At 39.8% G+C, this 18,329-nt stretch overlaps 6 protein-coding genes across 11 annotated transcripts; 2 read left to right on the top strand and 4 right to left on the bottom strand.

Moving 5' to 3' along the window:
* Positions 1-271: 271 nt before the first annotated feature.
* Positions 272-2,411, bottom strand: LOC132202765 (cilia- and flagella-associated protein 45-like). Its single transcript, XM_059629927.1, has 8 exons — positions 2,046-2,411; positions 1,696-1,955; positions 1,444-1,633; positions 1,203-1,376; positions 979-1,152; positions 709-924; positions 482-651; positions 272-429 (listed from the first exon to the last, which is right to left on the bottom strand). The coding sequence occupies exons 1-8, from the start codon at positions 2,136-2,138 to the stop codon at positions 372-374; spliced, it is 1,335 nt and encodes a 444-aa protein (XP_059485910.1). The 5' UTR covers positions 2,139-2,411; the 3' UTR covers positions 272-371.
* On the top strand, positions 2,321-4,952 carry LOC132202763 (serine/threonine-protein kinase RIO3). Its single transcript, XM_059629923.1, has 11 exons — positions 2,321-2,540; positions 2,634-2,803; positions 2,866-3,050; positions 3,110-3,216; positions 3,268-3,453; positions 3,505-3,716; positions 3,772-3,901; positions 3,965-4,034; positions 4,086-4,231; positions 4,286-4,456; positions 4,626-4,952. The coding sequence occupies exons 2-11, from the start codon at positions 2,676-2,678 to the stop codon at positions 4,905-4,907; spliced, it is 1,617 nt and encodes a 538-aa protein (XP_059485906.1). The 5' UTR covers positions 2,321-2,540; positions 2,634-2,675; the 3' UTR covers positions 4,908-4,952.
* Positions 4,737-7,326, bottom strand: LOC132202766 (eukaryotic translation initiation factor 3 subunit A-like). 5 transcript variants are annotated; one of them, XR_009442404.1, is made up of 12 exons: positions 7,187-7,326; positions 6,994-7,129; positions 6,341-6,705; positions 6,209-6,289; positions 6,094-6,153; positions 5,711-5,967; positions 5,555-5,661; positions 5,392-5,505; positions 5,289-5,342; positions 5,145-5,234; positions 4,987-5,095; positions 4,737-4,924 (listed from the first exon to the last, which is right to left on the bottom strand). XR_009442404.1 is itself a non-coding variant. In XM_059629930.1 (11 exons), coding segments are annotated over exons 2-11 (1,161 nt in total). In that variant the 5' UTR covers positions 6,995-7,129; positions 7,187-7,326; the 3' UTR covers positions 4,737-5,060. The 5 variants fall into 5 exon arrangements, 4 of the variants coding, with proteins under 4 accessions (XP_059485913.1, XP_059485911.1, XP_059485912.1 ...); XM_059629930.1 differs by having other exon boundaries at positions 4,737-5,095; positions 5,392-5,502; XM_059629928.1 differs by having other exon boundaries at positions 4,737-5,095.
* Positions 7,327-7,517: 191 nt separating this feature from the next.
* Positions 7,518-8,973, bottom strand: LOC132202201 (uncharacterized). Of its 2 annotated transcripts, none has more exons than XM_059628970.1 (5): positions 8,796-8,973; positions 8,487-8,726; positions 8,226-8,414; positions 7,906-8,175; positions 7,518-7,842 (listed from the first exon to the last, which is right to left on the bottom strand). In XM_059628970.1, exons 2-5 carry the CDS (start codon positions 8,695-8,697, stop codon positions 7,646-7,648), a joined length of 867 nt encoding a protein of 288 aa, XP_059484953.1. In that variant the 5' UTR covers positions 8,698-8,726; positions 8,796-8,973; the 3' UTR covers positions 7,518-7,645. The 2 variants fall into 2 exon arrangements, with proteins under 2 accessions (XP_059484953.1, XP_059484952.1); XM_059628969.1 differs by having other exon boundaries at positions 8,487-8,709; positions 8,796-8,968.
* Positions 8,974-9,113: 140 nt separating this feature from the next.
* Positions 9,114-10,179, top strand: LOC132202203 (eukaryotic translation initiation factor 3 subunit K). The gene is made up of 4 exons (XM_059628971.1): positions 9,114-9,297; positions 9,418-9,637; positions 9,697-9,916; positions 9,973-10,179. The coding sequence occupies exons 1-4, from the start codon at positions 9,239-9,241 to the stop codon at positions 10,128-10,130; spliced, it is 657 nt and encodes a 218-aa protein (XP_059484954.1). The 5' UTR covers positions 9,114-9,238; the 3' UTR covers positions 10,131-10,179.
* Positions 10,180-10,224: 45 nt separating this feature from the next.
* Positions 10,225-18,326, bottom strand: LOC132202200 (NFX1-type zinc finger-containing protein 1-like). The gene is made up of 16 exons (XM_059628968.1): positions 18,170-18,326; positions 17,364-17,445; positions 16,715-16,955; positions 15,844-16,651; positions 14,252-15,788; positions 14,112-14,195; positions 13,781-14,058; positions 13,580-13,723; positions 13,225-13,517; positions 12,614-13,168; positions 12,111-12,547; positions 11,894-12,053; positions 11,727-11,838; positions 11,451-11,668; positions 11,079-11,374; positions 10,225-11,023 (listed from the first exon to the last, which is right to left on the bottom strand). Exons 3-16 carry the CDS (start codon positions 16,951-16,953, stop codon positions 10,293-10,295), a joined length of 5,892 nt encoding a protein of 1,963 aa, XP_059484951.1. The 5' UTR covers positions 16,954-16,955; positions 17,364-17,445; positions 18,170-18,326; the 3' UTR covers positions 10,225-10,292.
* Positions 18,327-18,329: the final 3 nt, after the last annotated feature.

Below are 18,329 nucleotides of genomic sequence, written 5' to 3' on the forward strand. Positions count from 1 at the left end.
CACCCTTCATTAAAAACCCTGAAGGTCACAGGAAAATGTTATCATTTTGCCTGGCAAAGTATAATTTTTAGCAAAAGGATTCTATTCTTATATAAAGTGAATTTTCCCAGAGTCCACCAACTCACTGTTAATTAATGAGTGTCCTTTTGTCCTTTGTCGTTATCCAAGGCTGAGAAAGTTTTCATAAAGTGTCCGACAATCGTGATTTTGAAATTAATAACTACACATAAATTTTCTCAAAAGCATTTTTTTTTTATTTTGCAAACTCATTGTGTCATTTTAAAGCTCTACGGAAGTTTCCAAAACCAAACATAATTATTATAATTTGGTAGTCGCACTTTTCCACAACTGCTTGAATTTGAATTTTTTTATTATAGACCGAGTTGCTTTTGCACGCCAATTACATATTTCTCAGGAACCCTGTGACTCCTAGAAAATTCAGCCTATTTGAAAAGTTCTAAATAATTTTTTATCGTCATACTTTAAATCTTTGAGCTTCATTTCAAGGATTCCTTTCAGATCTGATTTCTTGGCCATTTGTCTTTCCACTTCTTCTCGCGCTTCCAATTGCTTTTGCACGCGCAACGTTTCCATCCTCTTTTTCTTTTCCAGCATTTGTTCATGCAAAGATTTTCTATATCGCAGCATTTCCTGAAATTTTTACATAATTTTATTTATGTTTTGAATATTTAGAATGAAAATTTTTACCTTTTCGTGTTTTACTTTTTCGTCACTTTGTTTCTGTTTGTCCTCTTCCATCTTTTTCAGCAACATTTCTACTTCTTTGGTTTCTCTCTCCATTTCCAACTCTTTCAGCCTCTTTTTCTCTTCAGCCTGTTTCGCTCTGGCCTCTCTCAAATCTCGCTCCATTCGCATCCTCTTTTTTGCAGTCTCCAATTCTTTAGCTCTCCAAGCTCTGGCGACCTTTAAAAAAGAGCCAATTTTTTTTCTCAAATTTAATTTTTTCAATAAAATTACGATTTCCTGTTCCCTTTCAACTGCCTCTGCGACTGCTTTCGCCTGTACCTCTTGTTGCCTAACCTGACAGGCTCTCAACCTGGCGATTTCCAGCTCCTGCGCGATTTTCGCTTTTCGCTTTTTCTCGTCCCGCTCCGCTTCGCGCGCAGCTTTTTCCTGCATGTATTGCTGAATCTGCAAACAACTTAATAAATAAAAATAATGAAATTAAAAACAAAATCAACCCTCAAATTGGCTAATTTTTCTTCAGCCTTTTCCAGCTGGTTTCTATATTTGATGGTTTCATTCATTTTATTGAGCTCTTTCCTGATTTTCAACTGCTCCTCGGCCCTTTTCTTTTTGTTCTCCAACTCTTGAATGTCAAGCTGCTTATGCAGCTCTTGCAATTTTTTACTTTCCTTAAATAAGAATTTAAAAAAAAAATATTATCAAAGGTGAAATATTATGTCATAAAAATAAAATTACCTTCAAGTAAGTCTCTTGTTCATTCAACTTTTTCATGTCGTTTTCAGTTATTTGCTCGACCAAATTTTGCACGTATTTTCCGCGCCGGATTTTCACTTGCTCTTTTTTCTTTGCCAACGACTGCACCCCTTTTTTTCTATCTTCCTCCATCATCCTGTCAAGTCTTTCCTCCTCAGCTCGAAAATCTCTCCTTTTTTGACAAAATATTTTTATTCTTTTCTCTTGAATATAATTATTATTATTTTTATTTACATAAGTTGCTCTTTTTCAGCCATTTGGGCGTCGCGAATTGCTTGACACTTGGTAGCGAGGATGATTTTATTTGCTCTTTTGACCTCGTCCTCCTGCTCTAGCTGCATTTGTTTGGCTCTCGCTAAATAGTGCTCAGCTTCGATTTGCGCTTCCAAACTCTCAGGTGTGCTAATTTTACTTCTTTGCTTGTTTTCTGGCCATGCCAAAACTTTAACTTGTTCATTTTCGACACAATTTTCGTCGTCTTCTTGATACTGAATCTTTAGTTAAATTAATGCACAATTTTATATGGATCGATAAAATTTTAAATTTCTTAGAATAAAATACCACTAACAAAATTAAAAATTTACCTCTTTGTCGTCTCTGCTGCTGGCGCAGTTCTGAAGACGCAAAATATCATTTTTTGACAAGCAGATCACTTTTCTACCCGTCTTTTTGCTCATTTTGTTAAAAATTTACGGATTCGTTTTATTCTCTATTTTTCTTCAGAACATGTCTGACGTTTTCTGGTTTTCTTCATCACCATAGCAACCTCTGAATGTAATTGATCGAGCACGTTCCTTTCGCAACTTTCAAAACTGATCAGATTTTGGCGCTGCGATTGCAGCGAATCGCAACCGCCACGCCCCCTCGTTGTAAACAAAATTGCATGAAATTTCTCAATCTACGTCAAGAAGTTTTCGTTAATTCGCGAAACAACTCCAATTAGTCGATAATTATTTTATACTCCTCACTTTGCTCAACAAGGTGGTTGAGCTCGATATTTTTTCAAAAGACTCTTCCACTTTTTTACTTGGAAACTTCCAGGAATTCTAGTTTCCGTCCGTTTTTGGATCATTTTAGAAGTAAGTCATTGATTGCCACAACGAGTTTGTCTTCTTTTTCCACTCGTATTTTGCAGTATTTTTAACTAACCATTTTGAATATTTATTTTGCAGTTTATTGAGAATACGCTTGAACACTTAGTCTGTAACATTATCATGGAAGTCAATTCAGAAAGCAACATATCTGCAGCGAAATCGCCGTGGGGAAAAGTCTCGCAGCCGCCAGCAACTGCGTCGTTGTCGGAAATCATGTCCGAACAGTTGGCCATCGACCTTCACTCAAAGTAAGTTTTCGCAAAGCAATTTAGGATTGAATTCTTAGGTTTAAAGTTTTATGTATTTGCAGGGAGGTGGACAGCTACACAAAATCACTTCTTTCCGACGGAAACGATGCTGCTGCGGGATTTGTTGTCGAGTCCAGTGGCTGTGACAGTGACCAAATGATCGCAAGAATGCTGCAGATGCAGTTTGACAAAGAGCACGATGAGGTGGTGAAGAGGACAGAGGCCAAGTGGAACGGAACATCAAAAGGTTTAAATAAATTAATCATTTTAAATAAAAGTTTTTTATAATATTTCTATCTTTTTCAGTGACCGTTTCCTACAATAACTACTTGCTTAGTGGCCAGGAAGAAGAAGAAGATTCTGATTATGATGAAGACGTGGATGACACCAAGAGGCATTGGGACAATTTTGAAGTAATAGAATTTTTAATTATAATTTTCTAAATATTTATGAAAAAAAATCAGGCTTCAGAGGCCGCTTTCCCCTCGATTCCAAGGTGTGGATACAGAAGAGCACCTGAAGGCCCAGGAATTGTGACAAAGCACGACATTAATATGGCAAACAGGAGGAATGCTTGTCGTGTCATGGAGTTCCCTCCTGAATTTCACACTGGCGACGGAGGAGGATTTGACATGAAACTGTCGAATCAGGTAATTTTTACTATACTAAGCTTGAAAATATTATGTCATCGGGAGAATTAGGTTTTTAACAGCCTGAAGCGGCACTCGAAAGTTGAGCAAGGACGCAGGGCCAGACTTCACGACAAATCTGAACTGGCCACTAGTGAGCAGGCAGTTGACCCTCGGACTCGTATCGTACTGCACAAGTGGATTGACGCTGGGCTGCTTGAGAATGTCGGAGGGATTCTGAGCACTGGCAAAGAGGCCGTCATCCTGCATGCGGAGGGTGGAAAGTACGATATTTGTTTTTACTTACAATTGGAAGTTGTAACAAGTATGGAATTGTAGGAAAGAGGATGGTACTGAGTTGCCGAAGTACTGTGCCATCAAGATTTTCAAGACGACCCTAAACGAATTTAAGGACCGAGACAAGTACATCAGGGATGATCACAGATTCAAAGACAAATTCACTAAGCAGGTATTTTTAGACAGTTTATTATAAATTGGATTTTGCAATAGATAAAAACCTGATTAAATTTAGAACAACCGCAAAATGATTGAATTGTGGGCTGAGAAAGAGCTGCGAAACCTGATTCGCATGAGAAATGCTGGTTTGTTTTCTTGCATTTGCATTAATGTTTTTTACTGATTTTTATTTCCAGGCGTCAAGTGTCCATCTGCAGTGCACTTGAAGAAGCACATTTTGGTTATGGAGATGATTGCCGACTCGCACGGTCCAGCACTGAAACTGAAAGATGCAGCTCTGAATGCTGCTGAAGTGTGCGTTGCTTACGAGCAGGTTGTGGAGGTGAAGGAAATAACTTCAGTTGTAGAATTTTTGGCAATTTAAAATATCTTGTAGACAATGAAGATTCTGTACCATAAAGCTGGACTGATTCACGCTGACCTGTCCGAGTACAACATCCTTTGGTGTGAGGGCGACTGCTGGTTCATCGACGTTGGCCAAGCCATTGAGCCAAGACATCCAGGCGCCAGATCTTTCTTGTTCAGAGACTGCACCAACATTGCCACAGTAAGTATCTTTTTGTTAAAAATCTTAATGATTTTTGTTTTCATTATTTATTTTTTAAGAGGGAAACAAATTTACTAAAAGAAAAATTTTATATAAAAAATTTTTTGTAAAAATTGATGATAAAGTACTAATTATTTAAAATATTTATTTATTCAATTCAAATTTGCAGTTCTTCAGGCGCAAGGGAATGCCCAACGTGGCTTCTCCAGAGGAGCTGTTCAAGGAAGTGACTGGTTTCACCGATGATCCAACCAAGTGCATTGAAGATGCGGTTCTTGAGCAGCAAATTGCCGAGTACGAGAGGGACGAAGAGCTGCTTGCCCACCAGGAGCCCAGGAATCACTACCCTTTTGAGCACTGCTGGCAGAAATCGTTAGCTGAAAACGCAGCCATGAAGGAGGCGGCAGCTTTGAACAGGGAGCCGGTGGAAATCGAAGCAAAGGCTACGTAAATTGTTTTCTTGAGTTTCTATAAATAACATCATTTTGCTGCGTTAGTTCGATTTTAATTTTATAAAACCATAAGATTACAACACGAAGTAGTTAGAAAATCTATCTCTAGTGAGATATCGGCAAAAGCTGTAAGATCAATTAGTTGTGAGCACTCATTCAACGTCTTCCCACTCGTCATCGTCAGCAGCTGTAACGAGTCAAAATTAGACCAGCCAAATTTTTATTTCATAATCTACCATGGCGGCTGCTGCCTTGCGCCCTATTTTCCCTTCTCGGCTTTGGCTGATGATCAAAATGATTTCCCTCTATTGCTACCCGCCCTGTGCCTGTAGATTTCAGAACTTGGAATACAAATTAAAACTAAGATTTTTGCCACTCACCTCCTGTTCTTCTAGAGCTTAACACATCTCTGAGATCTCTGACAGGAGCTCCTTCTAAAATTGGAATTAGCATTTTTTTTAATTTAATATTAATCTGCAATACCCGGATGAGCACCATGCCCTTGGTGTCCTGCTGAAGTGTCTCTGACCCACCTGTCCCCTGCTTGAAAATTATTTTCACGGTTTTCGCCTTGCGATTGATAATTTCCCCTTCCTCCTGTAAAATCAAATTTAGCTTTTAACCAATCCAGTAATAAATCATTCACCTCTTTGTTGATAAAAGAATTTTGTGCCGTTCCCTCGGGGTTGGCCTTGGTCTCTAAAACCGCCTCTCTCCCCTGGTCCTCCTCTTCGACCTCTTCCACCTCGGAACCTTCAAATCAAAATGTTCAAATTTGCTCCTCTCTGATTTTCATTTTAACTGGTTGGGGGTGTGAGTTGGTGGCTGCTCCTGCTCATCACTCTTTTCGTTGTCCCACTCGCGTCGCCAGTTGCCGTCCGAATTCTGTTGTCGACGGATTCGGGCTTCGTCTATGGCCGCACGTTCTTCACGCCACTTTTGGTCTTTGTCTTGGACACCACCGCCCTCCCGCTGGGGCCTTCCGACGTCATCTCCTTGGTACTGCCGGTTTCCTCTTTGACCACCCCTTTGCCTTGGAAAACGGCCTCTTTGCTGTTGCTAATTTCAAGTAAAATTGACATATTTTCATTTCCCTTGTATTATATTTTTATTGATTATTTGTTAGTAAGCGCTTTTTTAAAAGAAGAGTATTATATTGGTAAGAAAGTGTAGAAATTCAAGAACCTTAAAGCTTCCACCACGACCCGAAAATGAAGAGTTATTTTTGTTAGCAGCCTTTTCCTTCTGAAATAAAACCGTCTTTTTATTAGGGCGAACGAACCGGTCTTTGCATTCTAGCCTGATCTTTGTTGTCCTTGGGACCATCTCGTTCCTCGTCTGCCAAAAAATTGTACCCAGGATCAGGAGGAGGTCCTCCACCCTATGAAATTTTTGTTTAAAAAATTTAAAATTTCCATAATTAAATTCTAACATCTCCAAATGAGTGTACAAATCTTGCGGGAACAGCCTGTTCGGTGCCTTCGGCGTTTGGCTCGGAGTTTTGCCTCCTCGGTGTGAACCTTTTGGACTCGCGGTCTTTCTCTCTAGGTGGCGTCTTGTTAACAACCTTTCGGATGGGTTTGTTGTCCTCGTCATCATCGCCGCTGCCGGACTCAACTTTGACCTGGCTGCTGATGGCTTGGGCATTTTTCAGGTCTTCTTGCACCTCATTGTAGCGCTTCCTTATCGCTTCGTTTTTCTCCCTCATCTTGGCCATCTTTTCAGTGAGAATTGCCTCTCGGGCAAGTCTCTCTTCCTCAGAAATTGCATTTTCGGGCTCAGGCTCAGGTTCAATCACTAAAAAAATTGTTACAATTTAAATTGATCGATGGTAACATCAATAAATAGAAAAAGGATCAGAAATAAATAGATATTGCTACTATTGCTTCATTTAATTTAATAGCTTTGTCTCAATTTTTTTATTCAATAAAAAATGAAATGTAACAAATTATTATTTACAACACAACAAAATCGTTTTAAAATTTTTGCAGGACAATTTAAGTCCTTTTCAAAAAATGAGACAAGCTGAAAATCACTAATTATTATTTTCTGCTTCTGTTCTGCTTCAACAATTTTTATGCTTACTTCTTTTGAAACCTTAAAAATTGTCCAAGGAAAGTTTTCTGCCAAAAAGTTGATTGGCAAGTCGCGTTTTCCAACCACTCAAGATTTTACACACGTCTCTAGTGTAAGCGGACTGAACGTCTTCACTTTCTTCGCTCTAGAAAATAGCTAATGCAATTATAAAATCTGAGCAACCATATGAAAATCGGCCGACTTTTCAATATGCCTCGTGTGCACCAATTTGTCTTATTTGTTTACTCCATGCTGTTTATACAAAATAATGCTTCGGCAACCACGATTTTGATTTGGATTATTTCTCGTTTGTTTTTTTTGCACTCCCTGTATTTTCGTCTACTTGCCTGCTCCCTGTTGGCAAGTCGCGCAACACCGCCGCGCCTGCCGGCCGCACATCCAACCCTTTGAAAGCGAAAGTTTTATTTTTTTACCCTTGCTTTTGAACTATATTGAAAAAAAAGTTGACCTTAGAGAAATAAATATAGAGTAAAATTAGAAAATTTGGATTTAATGATTAAAATTGTCTTAATTTTATTCATAGAAAAAAGCAGTTATTTATTGACCTCTATTTTTTATAATAATTTCTTTGATCTACTATTATGCCGCTTTATCTTAATTTTTATTATTAGTTATTACATTTTATTCTCAATTTAATTTATTATTTTTCTTTGCTGGAAATAGTCGGCTCAGCTGGCTCCAAGTCTTCCAAGTACAATTCGCTGCTCGCTAACAAATCTAAAAGTTCGTCGTTTTTCTGGTTGCTCTGGACATCATGTTTGGAACCCAGACTCCACAACGACTCCAAATCATACTTTTCTCTGGCATTTCTTGCAAAAATATGCAAAATTATGTTTCCTAAAAACATGTAGTTTAACAGTTAAATTTAACAATTAATTAGGCGTAAATTAATTAAAATACCTAAATCCATTGCGAGCCACTCAGCCTTCCCACTGTCAGCCTCTCCTTCTATTCTTGGCACAATATCATTGGTATTCCTCTTTCTCTTATAAACCCTCCTCACGAGCTGAGCCAAAGCAATTCTGTGACGGACAGATCTACCAGTGATGATGGCAATATGGTCAGCGTAGCAAAGCTCTTCGGGAATTTTGCAAACGAACAAGTCGATGGCCCCTTCCGAGTGTAGAACATCAACCAGCTGTTCGATGTCATAAACACCGCGCACTCCTCCTGTTGTATTTAATTAATTATGAGCATAAGTAAATTAAAATTTAACAAACTTGTTAAATCAAAACGGGAAAATTCATCCTCCTCCTCTTCTTCCTGCTTTTGAGTTTTTTCAAAAGTCTCTTCTTGAGTACTTTCGTCCGCTGCTTTTTTCCTCTCCAATTCTAAATCCAGTATCAGAGGTGCGTTATCTTCGCTGAGGATTTTATATTTAGTTGACAAGTAAGCTGTCACACCATCGTCTGAAAATATATAAATTTTTTAAATTTAAAATTTTCATATCTCCAATATAAGACTGTCTAATTTTTTTTTACCATCACTATCAGACGCATTTTTGTCCGACGGTTTTTTAGTGCTGCAGCAGGTAAAAGAACTTGTCTGAAAACTTCGTCGATTGCAGCTAAAGTCCTTTTGGAAGAGAGAAGATCTAGTGGTGGCAAAGGAACTTGAATTTACCAAGGTAGAAACACTTCTACTCCTGCAGAAAGTCACACCAAGGGAGACAAGTCGGTTGATACCAATCATTCTGTGTCCAAACTAAAACAAACAATACACTATTGTCATGAGTTTGTGCATTACATATTTGTATAAATGACCAATTATAATTAATAATTAATACATACCTTTTACAACTGAGAAGCAAAACCATAAAAGTGGGATATGTATTGAGCTATTTAGCTCGGAAAATCACGCAATATTACTAGTTTCCCGAAAATAAACACAACAAACTTTAACTTTGCTCTTTCTCAAAATTTGTGCAGCTGTTTTCGTTCTTCCCGCTCTAGTTCAAAAGAGTGTGGATTGAAAATAAGGCAAATAAGAATTGCGGCCATATTTTTTAACAACTTCAAAGGTTTTGTGCCATGGGAATTATCGAAAAAATGGCAGTGTTCAAATTCTTGTTCAAAATTTTACTTCCGATGTTGTTAATGATTCCAATGATTGCTGATTGTTATTGCATTGTTTAGGCTTGGCTGGAAGACACACGTTGTCGGCACCTGAAACTCCTGAAAGTATCAATTTTCTACAATATTTTTTTTCTAAGCTGCAGATTTAAGGCTTGAAGATGTCCCAAGTTGAAAATATGCGACAAATGGTTGCATCAAAACTGAAGGGGATCGAGAGGTGAGGAAAAATTACGAGTTAAAAATTAAAAATTTTTTCCATAAAAATCTTAATAATACAAAAATCTGATTATTAGATTATAAAAATTTTGTTTTATTTTTTACTTTCAAATAATTTCAGATACAACCCTGAAAATCTGGCTCTCTTGGAGCAGTACGTAGATATGCAGGCCCGTGAAAACACCTACGACCTGGAGGCTAACCTTGCCATTCTAAAATTGTACCAGCTGGACTCCACAAAGTACAACTTGGACATCGTCTGCCAAATTATGTTAAAAGCCGTCACCAACTTCCCCCACACCGATTTCGTACTCTGCAAATGCCTTCTCACCGACAGAAATGTAATTAACAAAATAATCAAATAATAAATAAAATTTCAAAATTTGTATGGAACTTTCAGCTGCAAGACCCCCAGATCAGCAACATCGTCTACTTGGCGGACATTCTGGAGCGCTGCGACTTCCAGCAATTCTGGACCAGAGTGAGCTCAATGTCTGAAGTCTGCTCGCGCATCAGTGGCTTCAACGATTCCATCAGAAAGTTTGTCTGTCATGTTGTTGGAATCACATTCCAGACCATCGAGAAACCGCTCTTGGCTAGACTGCTTGGAGACATTGATGGTAAAGATTATAATTTTTAATTTTTTTGTGGGTGTGCTTATGAATTTTTGCTGCAGACAATACCCTGAGTGCATGGATCAAGAAGTACGGCTGGAAGGAGGTTGAAAACAACATGGTCTTCATTGCCAACCAAGATGACAACATCAAGACAAAAAATATCACTGAGAAAATCAACTTTGAGGATGTTTCTGCCATCATGGCCTCGTGCCGTTAAATTTTGTGTACTTCGTTAAAAATATAATTATTAAGCACTCGGAGAGAGATTCTTTAATTTTCTTTTAATACTTCACTAAAAAGTGCGACATCCATATTACAATATAAACTTTATTTTGAAATATTTAGATGTAGAATTACAGCCTGTAAAAAGGCACAGCCGTTAATCAAAATTGTAATTTTCCATGTTGGCTTGGTCGGACCAAGCTGCGTGACGGGACCTATCCATGCCTCCAAAGTGACGGTTTCCTGCATCTAGAGCGTGATTACCACCACCAATGGTGGAGCCACATTCAGGGCATTTGGATCGTTCCATGGCTCCTCCACACTCACCGATTGCATAGACATGCCCTTTGGGGCATGAAAACCAGTGCCCTGGGGTAAGCCCAATAGCCTGTACAATTTGGACTCGCTCAATTTCCGTGATTCCCAAGCCAGGGATGTTCTTACAGACGTTTGCCAGTTTATCTCTCACATTTTTCATTTTAGCCTCGCTGGATTTTGTGAATTTTGAGTTCTTGTCTACTGCCATTCCTTCTCTAATGAGTGGCTCAATTTCTTTGTAGAAAGTAACTTTGTCTTTGAATGAGAGGAATACTCTCATGTATTCGAGTCGAGTCAGCTCTGGAAGAAAGTCGTCAACTTGCTGCTGACCTACTCGTCTCTTCTTTGATTCAAAGATTTGCAACAGGAAGTTGATCTGATTTGTGATTCCTTCTTTCTCGATTGGTGACTTGCACTTGCCCCATGTTTTGCAGATTCCTGTCAGAATGTCAACCTCAATCTCCCTTGCATTGAGGTTGTAGGCGTGCAGCACATTTTTGCGACCTGCCACCTCGGGCATAAGTGAATTGAGAAGGTCTGTCAGGCAGAAATGCAGCTCCAGGAAATCGTCTGGATTGAGAAAATTTGAGTTTCTAATTTAAGTTCAAAATATCATATTAAGCACCTTCCAAAGTAATATGAGTTGACAGAATGTCTGTAGTACGCTCAACGAGCAAATTTCTTTTTTTATCGTTGCTGGCACGGTCTCCAAAGTATTTTTCCTTGACTTTGTTGACATTTTCCAAGTTCGCTTTGATGATGTTGTTGTAACGAACCGCAGTAACCTTCGACTTGCACTTGGGACAAACATTGACTCCAATTTCTCCACCTTCCTGTTGTTCATCTGCTTTGCTCAATTTCATAAATTTGTCCATAGCTTTCACCTCTATGCAATGTTTGCACTCGGGCAAGTACACAAATCTGATGTGAACAAACAATTTTCCAAAGAAAATAAACAATTAAAGTAAAAAATTATGTAAAATCAAATATATTTTACCTAGCGTTAGGTTCATCTTCATCTCCAAACAGAATTTCAGTTAGCTCTTCTTTGTCACAAATTCTGCACAGTGGAGGGCACGGCTCTCCACAAAGGCCAACACATTCATGGTCACACTTGAGGCGCTTTGTGCACGGCTCATTACAAGGATCAACATCACACTTATCACCACAAATACGTTTGCATTTGCGGTGCACACAACCAATGGAACAACGCTCCTGTTGAAAAATGGAAGCAATATAAAAAATAAAAATTTCACAACTGACCAAGTTTTACCTTGCAAGAAACACAAGGTTCCCCACATTTTTTTGGGCACTTGGAATGCTCACATCTGAACGTGCACTTTTCATGGCAAGGCGGACAGGATTCTGCACACATTTCCTTGCAACTAATTATGGAAATTAGACCACCAGCACATTAATTTCTACGTAAGTTATTATTACGTGTGATTGCAAATCAAGTTTCTGCCACAGGGCTTGTCACATAGCACGTGGAACCTTCCTTGGTAGCAAGTTCCACAAGTTCCAGGGCATGGATGGCTACAAGCCAGCTCAGCTCCACAAGGGTTTTTGCATCTCAAGTTGTCCCTAGGCTGCCTCGTTCCTGATCAAATAGCAAGAAGAGTAATACCTTCATTTGTAAAAATAATTACTGAAATACCATCACGGTACTCTGAGCAGTAAAGATCAACATAATGACCACACTCGGCCACCACTTCGGCAACCCCCTTGGAGCACCTGGATGTGTCACACTGTCGTCCACAGACATCCTCACAGACGTGGCCACACGTCATCAGTTTGCCACATTTTTCTTTGCAGATGATGTCGGCAAAGGAGGTTCCACAGCGTTTAGTAATTTCATGACCGCAGATGGGGTGTTTAACATTAACCTCAGTCATGCAAGGATCACAATTCTCCATACAAGGCTTGCTGCATTTGTGGCCACATTTAAGAGTCCGCTCGCAGGACTTTTTGTGGCAGATTCCATGGCTGTCTGGGTCACTTTGGCACAACACTTTGATTTCATGACCACACTTCCTCAGCTTCACGACCATCACGTTGCAAGGCTCGCAATCCTCATGGCACTTCTTGCCACACCTGAAAAAATTAAATAAATTGAATTTTTGAAGGAACATAAAAATAAATTATTTTGCGTCTGCTTACCTATGGTCCCCAGAGGCACAATTAGGGTTGACTTGGTTGCATGTCTTTGAGCACTGGTATTTGAGATGGTCAGGGTCGTGTTTGACATGGCAATTGTCCTCGCATCTATGACCGCAGTCAAGTCTTCGGTCGCATTTTTCGGGACAAGGAGTTCTCAAAGGATCTTGGCAGCATTTGACTGTATTGAAATGGCCACAAAGAGAGAAAAGCTTCTTCATTTTGATCTGGCACTTGTAGCCATCGGTGTCGGCATGACAGGGGAAGGACGCTTCATGTCCGCAAGGCAGCTTCCTGGTGACAATGACTTGGCATGTGCCGCACTCCTCGTAACACTTCTTGGGACACTTATGCACCACGGCATCACACAATTGCTCACAAGGAGCAGTGCATTTCATGTTTTTGTGATCCTGGTGGAGTGTGTGACAGACAGATTGGCACTGATGACCACACTGTAGAGGCACAAGGCAAATCTGGTTGCATCCACCCTGTGGAGAGAGTTTGGCAAAGTCTTTTGGGTCTGAGATAGAAAACTTCTTATCGGGGTGATTTTGGCACCTGGAATCATTAGTTTAAAATGTGTTTAATAATTTCTCTAAATTAAAAATACTCACTGCAAAGGCAGAGAATGTCCCATTGCATTTTGGGAAACCAACGTCTTCCTAAAATCCTTCCAAATTGTACCATTTTCAGGGCCAGCCAAGCACTGCATGTTGCCAAGAATGAACAGGCCATGCCTAGCCCTCGACACAGCCACATTGACTCGGTTTTCCATCTTGAGGAAACCAATTCTCTGTTCCGAGTTGCTTCTGACCAGAGAGAGAATGATAATTTTATTCTCTTCGCCTTGGTAGTTGTCGACCACAGTCACCAACACTTCGTCCAAAATTGGGAATTTACTCTTATCCTTTAATTTTTTTTTACATTAATATTTGCAAAAAGAGCAAAAAATATTATTTAATATTCTACCTTTCGGATGTGGAACATTTGACCCCTGTATGTTGCCAGGATGGTGATCTCAGACGCTTTGTAACCTTGCATAACAAGGTGTTTGCAAAGGGCCAACGCATACTCTGCCTCAAACTTGTTAATTCGACTGTGAGAGTCAACGTCCTGAAGACCAACAGTATTTAGACTTAAATTAGTTTAAAATCAGGTTACAAGACTCACAGTCATTTCTTCCATGTTTTTATGATCAATGAAGTAGAGCCTTTTGCAAACGCCTTTTACAGTCTCGTACGATTTGACGCTCGAGTCATTCAAGAGTTTTGGGTAGATAGCAGGGACGATTAGTTGTGCAATTTCAGGAGCCATCCGATGCTGAACCTCCAGAGTGACACATTCTTCAGGAGCTCTATTCACCATTCTTTCAAAAAGAGAGATGTCAAAGTTGAAATCCTTAGCCAGTTGATACACAGCAATATTAGGTCTCAGTTGTTTGTGATCGCCTAGATTAAAATTTATTTTTATTTTTGATATGATATGAAATAAATTTTAGTACCAATTAGGATCAAGTGTTTGCAGCTGCTTGTAAGGCAGGCAATAACATGTGGCTCCATCACTTCAGCAGCCTCCTCAACAATCACTAAATAAAATATATCAAATGTTAATAATTTAAAATATTGACTTATAAGAAAATACCAATTTCAGTTCCCAATTTCCTCAGCAGCCCATGGAGGCGAGCGGCGCCGGAGGTTGTCATTCCAACAACCTCATTTTCTCGCAGGATTTCTAAATCTTCGACTTCCTGGAGTTCGCCCTGCTGCTTTTCAAGAATGGCTATGTCTCTCTCAAATTCCGAGATCCTTTGCAAAAACTCATTTTCCAGCACCCGAAGCCATTGCTTGTACAACTGCCAGCGCTGGTCCACTGGAATTTCAATCATTTTCCTTTTCTTCACCTGCTCTGCTTCCTTGTCACTCATGGGCGCAGTCGTCTCCAACCTATTCCTCACCAGTTCAATCAACACCCCTGCATCTCTGATTTTGTGGTTTAAACTGCCCAGCAACTTATGGTCACGCTCTCTGCTCCTCTGATCTTCCAGCTCTCCCAGCTGGAATTCCAACTCATTAAGTGTGAGTGTGAAATTGAGAGCACCAATGCAGCTCGGCTTGGCCTCTACTTGCTTGCACAGAAGCCAGATCAGGAATTGGGCATCATTGAGGAACATTGCCGGTGCAATGCCCAATTTGTGCAGATGCTCATAGGAAACGATGCCTTTTGTGATTTCTTTCAAACTCAGATCAATGTCATTCAGCTGCTTCTTGTTTGCAGCAATTTCCTGTTTGCTATTTGCATAACGAGCCGAGTGCAGTTTCGAGTGCCGCCTCAGCAGACGTAGGTTGAATTTCGAGATTTCCTCATTTTTAGACTGCCCTCCAATCCTGACAATCTTGCTGGTGAACTTGCTGATGCCCACTAAGAACTGGTCAAGGGCGTGGTTTGTTAAGCAAACAACCAGAATTGGAGTTTTCCTTGATGTGACAGCTCTGTTTTCAACCAGGATTTGGGCAATTTTGAGACCAATGAAGGTTTTGCCAGTCCCTGGAGGACCTTGAATGACTGCCAGCTCACGAGTCAGGGCCATGTACAGAGCTCGATACTGAGAAATGTCCAAATCAAGATCTTCATGTTGAGGCCAGGTTTCGGCGTCTAGGACATTGACAGGATAGCGAAAGTTTGGGAATCGATATTGGACTTGCGGCTCAACCTCCAGGTAGCGAGGAGGAAACACGTCTTTCTGGTAGAGGACGATGTATTCAGCAAGGGGAAAGTCTTCTTTCTGCAGTGTCTGCAGCGTTCGCAGCACATGGTAGTAAGGGTCAAAGAAAATTTCACTCTCAATCATTGTGTATTCGGCCATGTAAATATTCTCAGCAACAGGTTCGCAAAACTGGATTCGGATGAAGCCCTTTCTTAGGAAGTCCAGGTCCCGGTCGATGATGGTTGCAAGCAGCAAACTCTGAAACTTGTCCTTTGTAAAGCACAAGAGGGAACCGTACATGAAGCGGCGGCAGTGCTCCCATTCAACTTTCTTCATTTGCTTGTTCTTTTCAAAGTTCAGGTATATCAGGACGCCTTCATCATCTCGGTCCTTCTTTTTCTTGGTCAACTCTTGCGGAATCAAGCGGCTGTTGTTACGCACAAACTGGATGTGCTCATACATTTTCACATTGGCCTTCAAAAACAAATTTAATTTTAAAATTTAATAATAATTACTGCAAAAATGTTACCTCTTTCATTTTCTTTCTGTCCTGGGAGTTCATGGCGTCGATTCCATCCCTAAGTGGCCTCATGAAATCTTCTCTTGTCAGTCTGAACTGCACATCCAGGTAGTGATCAACGTCTGCGTAGGTGCGGTCAACCAGGTTAACTCTAAGGAATGGCTTTTCCTGGCACAGAACCTCCTCGGGCTTGGGGTAGACCTGGATTTCTCGGAAGTCATTTGGCGGAGCAAAGTCGTGTTCCTTCAATTTCCGCTCCTTCCAGATTTCAGACCTTGGCTTCAAGGGCTGCTTTTGCTCTTCAGTTTTTGTCTTTACCTCGTTGATGATTGTTTCGAACTTTGCAAGCGAGCCGTCTGTTTCAAGGCCCAGATTTTTTGTATGACTAAGTCCGAGCATACTGAAGTGAGTGCTTTTCATTGAACCCAAGGCCTCGAAACAAGCATAAGGCAGCATTTCAGAAGCACTTTCAAAGAAAATGATAATGTTGTAGATCAATTCCTTCAACTGGTCAGTGGGACGCTCGTCCAAGTTATTCAACTGAATAGGGAAGTGGTTCATGAACTTGTAGCTTGAACATGCAGCTGTCATGATTTTGATTTTGTTCTCAGTAAAGTCGGATTGACAGACTTTGGCCAAAACTTTGATCACCAGGAAGAAGAGATCTTCTCGAAGGGCATCTTTCACTAAGGTCTCGAAATTGTAGTCGCTGTTGGACAGGGTGAGCACCACATTGTTGTTGCTCGGATCTTTGGACAATGCATCAAGTCTAGTGTATGACAAGTTGTAAGACCGCTTCTGAGGGTTCTCATTATTCCTATCATTTAAAATTAAGTTTCAATATTGATATTTGATGATGAAACACAAAATTTTAGTTCACCTCTGCCAGCCGTGTCCTCTGCCAGCACCGCTCGCACCAGGGGCTCGCGGAGGAGGGTCGTCATCCAGTGATGTTATGGGTCTTCCACCTCGTCTCCAGTTCTGCTGCTGCATCTGGCCACCAAAACCTCTGCCTCTGCCTGCATAAACCTGAGGACTGTCTGTGTTAGCGGAACTTGGCTGCCGTTTGCCTCGACCTCGCCAGCTCTTCCCATCACCAGGAGGGCCTTCAGGGTTCATATCTGTAGGAAAAGATAAGGAATTCAAAATTAAAAATTTCTTGAATCAGAGAAGATCCACATAGCTCTGACTGTTTTTTCACTTAAAAAAGTGGTAAAATAATTTCCCATTGTATTTTATGAATGTGATATTGGACAAATATTTCCGCATATAGTTTTTAGCCATACGGCGCCTCAGCAATGCTTCGAATGGCACCAAATTTCTATTGGCTGCTTGTTTGACCTGGGTCAGCAGTGAGCGCAAAGGAAAAAGGGAAGATGGTATGCACAATGCACCAGCAGTCGTGTCCCCACCTTTCCTCTCTTTCTCTGCTCCATACATATAAAATCGGATCCGACATCCCCTGATAAAAAACTTGGGACATTTTGATTTTTACTAGGCGAATAATGTTTATTGCTTATTTTTAATACCGTTGATAGAAGTGCAGCAAAAATCTTAGGCTCGACTCCAGAGCAACATTGCCATCATCTCCGTGTTGGAAATTATTATTATCTGTGAAAAAGTGACAAAAATATTTTATTTATTATGGATTTATAAAATGTAAAAATACACACACACATGTAAATAAATTTAAAATTAAAAAGTCTTAATTAAGTGTAATTATGTTAAAAGCTGTGTAATTAAAAGTGCTGGGCTGAAATAATAACAAAATTACTAATTAGCCGACATTATCTCTATCTATCCTCTTTGAGGGGGATCATTTAAAAGATTTATGTAAAAGTACTAAATATGATTATATCTCTGCACAACGAAATGGCAAAAAACAGAATAATTTATTTAAAAATAAAGATTTTGTATAGAGTCTGTCTATACCGCACAAGCTGAAAAAAAGGAAAAAACAACATAGTACGCAGATTATTTAGATAAAAAATAATTTTTGTTGCATGGTCTCATTATTAGTCATACTGTCATAAGATAATTTGTGCCCTGCCCAATGAGCTTGGGGAACTTTGGGGAAGAACCAAAAAGAAGCACTCAATAATGATGTAATAAATCGACAAAAATCAATTCAGAGATGCATCGGAAGTCGTTTATTACAACGAGATAAAAATATTTAATAAATAACAAAAAGATAGCAATAAATTAGCCTGAAACTAGCCATGTTAATAAGTGAGGAATGCAGTTTTCGCTCTCAACGAACACAACAGGTTGCAAACTGATTGAGGCTCAAAGACTTTCTCTTCCAAACATTTAACGAGTTGTCAGTTATACATACCTCAATATTTGAGCAAAACCTGAAAAACCACAGATAAGGCTAAATCCGCTTCTGAACAGCCTGTTTTTCTGTGTTTCGGTCGCTCAAAATACAATTTACAAACAAACTGCGGAAACTTGTTTAGTCTCTTACTTTTCTATTGCCGGCTGAATGGCTGATC

This window comes from Neocloeon triangulifer, unplaced genomic scaffold (genome assembly GCF_031216515.1).
Source record: "Neocloeon triangulifer isolate White Clay Creek 2 clone unplaced genomic scaffold, ASM3121651v1 ptg000015l, whole genome shotgun sequence".
Taxonomy (NCBI): Eukaryota; Metazoa; Arthropoda; class Insecta; order Ephemeroptera; family Baetidae; genus Neocloeon; species Neocloeon triangulifer.